Consider the following 8,147-nt stretch of genomic DNA (forward strand, 5'->3'; position numbering starts at 1 on the left):
TCTTGGCCTTCTGATACAAGAAGGCTCTAAAATAAAATGCACTGGTGTGAATTGTGGAAAATCTCACCTCATCTGAGTGCAGGTGCCAGAAATTTTCTAAGTGAGAGAAGCTAAATAATAGCAGTGATGCGGCTTAGTACATAGCAAATATCTATTTCAAGGGTTTTTTTCCTTTATACTTAACATAACACAGGTATAAAGGCCAAGTATATGCTGCAGACTGCCTGACCTGCTCATAGTAGTGCAGAGCATTGTTTTCCAGAAAGGTTGACCACTGACGTAGCACATTTTTATAAATACGGTAGCTGTTCACTTCATATTCATCCTGTGTCATATGATTTTCTTATATGGGCCTTTGCACGTTCAGAGGCCTGAATTGAGCATCACTGTTGATCAAAATCATGCAAGCAAGCAAAAGTGATTTTTTTTTCTTTCACCAAAAATAGTGTATTTAATGCCAGAGCTTGTTTTGTGGGAGATGATAAAAACATAGTCACCGGTTGGCAGCAGCCTCTTTCTTTCCTTCCTGTCCTTCCCTTTCCTTTTAGTAAAATGTAGTGCTGGCAGAAAACTGATATGACTGAAATGTTCCATAATAGACTACAAATAGAGGGTGTTAGGAAACTGCTGGTAAGCCAATGGGAGCTGCATCACCGCTGGGACAAATGAGTTAGTCTTACAGTTGAAGAGACTCTGTATAGTAAAAGGAGCAGTGTGTTGTGGTGAATGTAGTATTGTGCACTTAATACTAATATGACATGAGGATGACTGATGATTCATTATCTGTTGAGCATTTTTATTTGCTTTCTGCTAAGCAGAAATCAGCTTTCTAGCTGATTTGATGCCCAATCTGAAACATACCTAAACCATGAAGTACTGCAGAGGGAGGGGAAAATTAATCCTCCTTTCCTCATTTACAGGCTGATGGCTGTGGCCAGGTTTTAACAGCCAGTTATAATGCAGAATTGTTAGCTTTTCACTTCTTGTGTACGTAGGCAAGAACATTTGAAATACGGTTCTACAAAACTGAAGTCCCTTCATTTCTGAGAGCTAGTAACGGTGGGAGATTAAGGTGCTTAAATCTGGTAAAGCACCGTGGACAGTTTCAGCTTTGTGGTTCCAAGTATTTACAAAACAAGATTCTTGTGTGGAGGTGTTTGTAGTTTTGCGTTCTTTCTCCATAGCAGCAAACATAAATTATATCCCTGACTGAAATAATTCAGCATACCTCTTCTGCCAACATTTCTTGCTTGCAGAGCTGTACTAATTACAGTACACTCTTTTTCTTCTCTCACTATCCCATCTGAACTCTTGCCTGCATGTGATGTCTTCTCTACATGAGAAAGTCTAATACTACTGTGCTTTATTACTGAGTCTCTTTTTTCCTCTATTTTAAATTAAAAAATGTTCCTAGGATTTGTACCATTGTGATGTAGAAATTAATGAAATTACCCCACATATACTGTGGCATAGATCCATTGTTCCAGCAGAGTTCAAGAACAGTATTACTTCTTGATAACATTCTAATTACAACAAAAGGAGAAATTACATGATTTGCATTCGTTAGTCAAATATCAGCCCCCAGTTAACTACTTATACCCTTACACTTGTTTATTTTTCTACTTTTCAAGTATTTGAAACTTGTTTGAGATAAACTTAAGATTTCAGCTGCAGCTGAGCTCTCTGCAATTTGTATTTTTTTGTTGACTGTAGTCTCCCTTCTCTTTCCAGTAAAGAGTTGCCTTCAAGTTCAACATTCACTCTAGAAGATAGTGCCATCTATTTGACATCAGAACAGAGCACACTGGAAACGGAAAATGATAATGCTTCTGTTTTGGATGTCTATTTGGTAAGTTGTCAGTCTGCTTCTGGTAGGCTTTTTTTTCCTGTAATTTCTCTGATTGTGGCTCAGCAGGGGACTTGAATAAATACTGAACTTAAAGAACCAGAGGTTCTGTGAGGTATTTCTAAGTTAAACATAGTTAAACATATGCTTAAGTATCTTTGCAAAACAAATCCTTCAGTAATCTTCTATTACTATTGTGTTAATAACAAGTTACACTAAAATTTCTTTCAGGTTTTCTGTAATCGTAGGAGGAATGGGGGTGGTTTATTACTTGCTTTTCAGGCTTATAGGAGGAAACAAAACATCTTTTGTCTTCATATCCAATATTCCACAATTGAGAAAGTAAATTTTTCCAGAGAGACAAGCTTTGTATCTACATCAGTGATTTTGAAGAAAAGCAAGCACAATATAAAGTATATGAATCACTTACTTTTCTGCTATGAAAGGTTCTTCAGTTGTGGTGGCTGGAATGCATCTTTTAGAGCTGCATAATCACCCCCTTCAATGGGCTGGTGAAGAAATCAGAAGAGTTAAAGTGTGAAAACTCGTGGACTGAGATAAAGACAGTTTAATAGATAAATCAAAAGCAGTATGTGAGATCAAAGCAAAATAAGGAATTCATGCACTACTTCCATCAGCAGGCAAATCTTTGAGCACTTCCAGGAAAGCAGGGCTCATCACATGTAACAATTTATTGGGAAATCAAACACCATTAATCCAAACATCTCCTTTCTTCCTCCTCTCCCCAGCTTTTATAGCTGAGCATGACACCATGTGGTACAGGTTATCTATTTGGTCACTTTGGGTCAGCAGTCCTGTCCTGCTGTTCCTTCTGCACCCACAGCCAGTTACTGTCTGGACAGAGTGAGGAGCTGAACATCCTTGGCTCTGTGTAAGCACCACTTTGCAGCAGCTAAACCATCCATGTATCAGCACTACATCAGTTCCTGCAAGGAAAATCAACAGACAAAACTATGGCTATTGCTCACATTCCACAAACGTAAAGGCACTGGACACCCACTGCTAGTTGCATTTGAACGAGGTTTTGTGCATTTGCAAGCCCATTTGAAAAACTCAGTACAAATACAGGAGGGGGGTATGCTGCTTTCTTCTTTTTTCCTGAGGATTTATTTTCCTCAAACATAAACAATTCTGACATTATCCTAGAGATTTTTTACTCATGAAGAAATGACATTTGTGGCAAGAATTATATACAGAGGAAGTGAAAAAGCAATCATTAATTAGGTTTTAATTAGCATTTCACTCAAGCATGGCCTTTCCTTTCCTTTTCCTTTTAGTAGAAGTTCCCTGCATTCTTTATTGTCTTAAGTGTTCACTGTTTTTTTTTCCGTAAGAAATACAGTGAAATACAGAATATGTCGTATGTTGTGACTGGTTGCTGTGCTATTCTCTGTATAAAAAAAAACCTGAGGTTTTTTTTTTTTCCTAAGCCAGCAACACTTAGATAAATATATTACCCACTGCTTACGGTAGTTTTTGTCTGTTCTGCCTCCACTGAATCAACACAGTAGCAAGTATGAGCAGCCAGTTGGAAATGGAATTGACTTAGTTAACTGTGGCTTCATGTAGGCCATTAAATCTGCTTATTCCTGTAGGACTTGTGTTAAACAGGCCTGTTGATGATATGGTGTTGACATGAAAAGTCTGTAGAGACTCAGAAATCCTGAAATGTTGCAGGAAATTGACAAGTAATCACATACAGTCTAACCTCCTGAAGCTGCCTAATAGACACCACTTCTTTCTGAAAAGAAAGACTTTGGTTAGTATGAAATACAGACTCAACACTGCAAAAGTTTCAATGTGTAGATCAGTAAGAGCAGCCAAGCATAAAGACCTTAGTGCAATTTTTAAGGTATCTAAAATTGAGAACCTTGAAAGCAGTACTTTCAGTTATGTAATAAAAAAAACACACCTTAAGTCACCTTGTTGTGCCTGTCCGCAATGTTAAGCTTTCTGTCCATGAAAGAGCAACATGAAACTAAAAACTACTCCTCTGTGTTCTCTCAGGTGATAAACTACAGTGTCAGTGAAGTCAGAGTAGTAAGACTTAAGAAATAGGATAACTGATGTCTTGAGGACCCTTCCAACCTCTGTGATTGTGTGTGATAATTGTTTCACTGTAAATAGTTTGATATCCATTATGCTTACAGTGGGATAAGAATATGCACGTAAATAGTGCAGTGACAGATTTAAGCTTGCTCTATTACGATGCTCTATGGCTTAAATAAACTGGTGGTAAATACAGATCTTAAAGAAGTATATATCCTGCCTATAGGATTTCATTACTGAACTATTTCATTTGAAGGAGAACTCCTGTGCTAACTATAATAGAAATTTCCTTGGTAGAAAGAAATAGTTATGTGGAAATGTAACATTACCAGCTGTTATTTGTGTATGACTTAGAAGTCACTACCACTGAAAAGAGGGCTGCAAAGGATTGAAAAGGATTTCGAGTGAAAAAAAAGAGTAACTGTTGTGATGAGCAAGCTCTGCATATTTGAAGTCCAGTTAGTATAGCTATGATTTGTCAGGTGAATTGCACAGATAATAACATTACATTCAGAATTACCTCTACTGTGGCTTAGGACCAAATGCCAATTTTATTATAGGATTTTGAAGTTGTAAAACCTAGCTAGAGATCTGTTTTGTGTGTATTGTGGCTGTAGATGCATAGCTAAATAGACTGATGAGTGCTTCCCTGCACCTGCCTGGAAACTTGGCAAAACTGTCTCCCTCTTCTTATTCTTCACTGTGCTTCTTTTCTTCTGTTTTCACTCCTATAGCTATGTACTGTGCCTGGTTCTCTTTTTGAACACTTATAGTTTGTATTCAACCTCTTTCAACTGCCAGTTTACTATCTAATCCCTCATCTTCGCAATTACTTTCTCTTAGAAATATTTTCACTCCTTCAGCTATTTTTGAATCAGCAGTCTTTGTGCTCTCCTAGTGTGAACCTTCCTTGCAGAGAAAAAAAGAATTCTTACTTCAAATCAAATGAATACCTTCAGTTCTGTGTTCAGTTCTGGGGCACCCAGCATAAGTAAGACTTGGAGCTGTTGCAGTGGGTCCAGAAGGATCCTTGATCCTTCTGAAGTGCTTTGGAAGGATAAGAGTTAAAGGAATAAAAATGCATATGATGTCATAATTGTATTCTGCTGGAATAGCAAAAAGTGAGCATTGGCATTATTGCTGAGAGTGAAAAGAAGTGACAAGGCCAGAGGGTCTGAAATAGTCTTGAATTACTGTTAAGTTGTCAAAATGGACTTGCAGTCAGTCAGATATGAGCTTTCAGCCACAAACTGGATGCTGTCAGAGAACATTTTAACACACTTACGCTGGCTTCATAAAGCATTATGTTTCTTATCTGTACACTTAACTATTCAACCTTTTTTTTTTTTTTTTTTTTTTGCCAAACTGGTGCTTACTTGCTTTAAAAAAAAAAAAAATCTTATTATCTCATGTCATTCTTAAAATATTACTTACCTTAATTTTACTCACTTGTCCTGCAGTTTGCATATTAAAGCGTTCTGCATCTGTAAGTACATACAACCTGACAATTTTTCTGCCTTAAGGCAGCCAGGTGATAATGCAGCAGCATTCATTGCCAGACCACAGCTGTCCAAACAGAGAATAGTCTCTGAGAAGTTAGTACTTTGCTCATCAGCAGTGAATTGATTGTGAATGCCCTGTCTATAACAGTGGTTCACAACACAGATTAAAGTTTGCAGCACTTAAAAACCTTTCTTTAAGGTTCAAAGTCTAACGCTAGAAGTCGTAACTAAAGTGTTGATTTGAATCTACGGGTTTTCATTTTCTAAGATAAGCTTTTTGAATGCCTTCTGAGCTTCACTGTTGTTGTTCACAGCCAAGATTAGATTGTTACTGAAATAGTTATTTGAAGGTTAGTTAGATGCTTGTATTGAAAAAATACAGTTTGGAAGGGACTTTAAAAATCTGATTAATAAATGCAGACTTGTATCTTCTTTATACTTTTATCAGGTTCTAGAGTGGGATCAGTCCAGCTGTCTTTGGTGTGCTTTTGTGTCCTTTTTCACATTTGATACATTAGCTGGGATACGTTTGATTTGCTGCAAGATTTTGTTCAGCAAAATACACTATTGAGTAAATACTGTTAATAAGTTGTTCAGCAGAGAACAGCTTCTCTTCATCTGTGACTCAATAGAGGTACTAAGGAGTAATCAACTGTTTATATTATTTAACAGCTGCTTGTGTGGAAGGTATTGTAGAAAATGAACTTGCTAATATTGTCATGTTTTTTGTGAAATAGAATGATAGAGAACATCAGTTGTGCCTGAAGGGTTTCGGATAGCTATGTTTTTCAACTGAGAGGATATCCTGTGGAAAGTAGCAGGACTTTTACAAAAGACATGCAAAAACTGCACTTTTCCCCTGATCTGCCTCAGGTATTTCTGTCAGGTGAAAGAAAATTAGGAGCTGCTGAGTGCTCTCAGTTTGGATTATCTTCTGTGATGCCTGGAGTGTTCAGCATTTTGCATAAACAAGTGGTTGGATTTTGGTAATGTAAGCGCCATGCAACGTCTGCAAGACTGTAGAGTTGGTTCTTGTACAGAGAAGTACCTGGTGGTTTTGATTAGAGGATCACTCTTGTACTGTGCTTCAGCTTCTTCAGGGGAATAAATATGTTACCAATTTATAATTCTGTAAGAAAGCAAATAAACACAACTTCTAACTTTGCTTCTTTTGTTTGTTTCTTTTTACAGTAATGAAAAAAAAACGAGAAGAATGAAAACCGAGATAGAGAAGTGACCATGGTTAACGAAGAGCACTTTCTGCACTCCTGATTTGTTGAGCCTTGTAGACAGAGTAATAATCAGTTGAACTTGTTCTAAGAATTGTGAGGATCTTTGAATTATAGAAAGGATGGATAGACTTGGTGAAAGTGACATGAAACATTCCACACTCTACTATCATCTGCTCTTGCTTGCTGAACTGTGAAGACCTGTGTGTTTGAGCTGCTTTCTACTATCTTGCCAATCAACTTTTTTGGACTTGAAAGTAATATTTTCTTATTGGCTCTCTAGTGATTTCATTTGCATGCATCTTATAATTATGCAAACAAAATATATTATCTGCTTTACCTATTTAAAAATAAGCACAGTGGTGAATAAAATTAATTTTTGCATATTTTCACCCTTCCGTTCTAATCGCTTAGATCCACAGAAGTGGAAATTGGAATTGATAGGAGGGTTAGGGTAAGCCTCTGCACATGGGATATGAAAATAAGCCTTTAAAGACATTTTCACTGTTGGTGAAAAGAAAAAACGTTATTTATAACAAGGCCTTATGTTGTGTATATATATTGTCTTTGAAATATTTTTGATTTTAGTTTATTTCTTGTAAAAGAGAAATTATATAATTTATTTAGTAAATACTACTGTAAACTATAGTTTTATTGATGAATAAAGTATTTTCTTCTCAAGACTATCTCAGCTGTCAGTGTGCTCCTGTTCTGATATGTATCGTGGACTGAGAGGCATCACAAGAGATACATCAGCCAGTCTGTAAGATGGCATCTGAATTTACCTTCTGCCAGCTCTTTAATAAAGGGGGAAATCTTAAAGTTGCACAGCAGAGGGAAAGGAAAAAGCAAAGGGCATAACAGTGCCCGAAGTGCTTCATAACAGCGTGTCAGGTTTTTCTCTATGAGCAATTTTTTCAAAACAAATTCAGATACTATTCTGGTTCCCTTCATTTCCCTAGCAGCTGAGAGGCAATCACAAGCTCCACTAAAGACTTCCTACCTTGATACAACAGTGTTTAAAAGCAAGCAAACAAAAAGGAAAAGCTACGTAGCTGTCGCTTTGAAAATTTATGGAAGTTACAGGTAATAGCAGCTATTCTAGGAGTAAGTGCAGGTAAACCTGCTGCACTGCCAAGCCAGAATTTGACACTTTAATTCCTAAAGTTCTGCTTTGTAGCCCTGAAGAATTTTGCATTGGTACATTTTACACTGATCTAATCCAGTAACATTAACAAGAAGGAGGTTATTTTGCCTTATCATGCACAGAATAGAGAAATGTAACAATAGACTGATTTCTTAGAGCCTCTTTATTAACCTAGAGTCTGTTTCATGATTACCCCTTTTTCATGCTTTAAAATTGGATTGCTCAGTCGCAGCAAGATAATGATCTTGTGTCATTCCTCACAGAAATGCTAGAGACAAATCTGCATACCCTAAAGGCAAAAGAATTTGTAGATTAGAAGTGTCTGCTCAATCATGCATAGTGTGTAGTATATT

General features: G+C 36.9%; 1 protein-coding gene across 7 annotated transcripts in view; it reads left to right on the forward strand.

Annotated features, from left to right (window-relative positions):
* The window catches only part of PIP5K1B (phosphatidylinositol-4-phosphate 5-kinase type 1 beta), a 98,745-nt gene extending 91,412 nt beyond the window's left edge, over positions 1-7,333 (forward strand). For all 7 annotated transcript variants that reach the window (XR_014880565.1, XM_085213752.1, XM_085213751.1 and 4 more), the window contains 2 exons: positions 1,732-1,849; positions 6,610-7,333. Coding sequence is in view for 6 of the 7 variants with exons in the window: in XM_085213752.1 (XP_085069878.1) it covers positions 1,732-1,849; positions 6,610-6,612 (121 nt within the window). In the remaining variant the exon portion in view is untranslated. The remainder of the gene's footprint in view (positions 1-1,731; positions 1,850-6,609) is intronic.
* The last annotated feature ends 814 nt before the right edge of the window (positions 7,334-8,147 follow it).

Source organism: Meleagris gallopavo, chromosome Z (genome assembly GCF_905368555.1).
Source record: "Meleagris gallopavo chromosome Z, MGAL_WU_HG_1.1, whole genome shotgun sequence".
Lineage (NCBI taxonomy): Eukaryota > Metazoa > Chordata > Aves > Galliformes > Phasianidae > Meleagris > Meleagris gallopavo.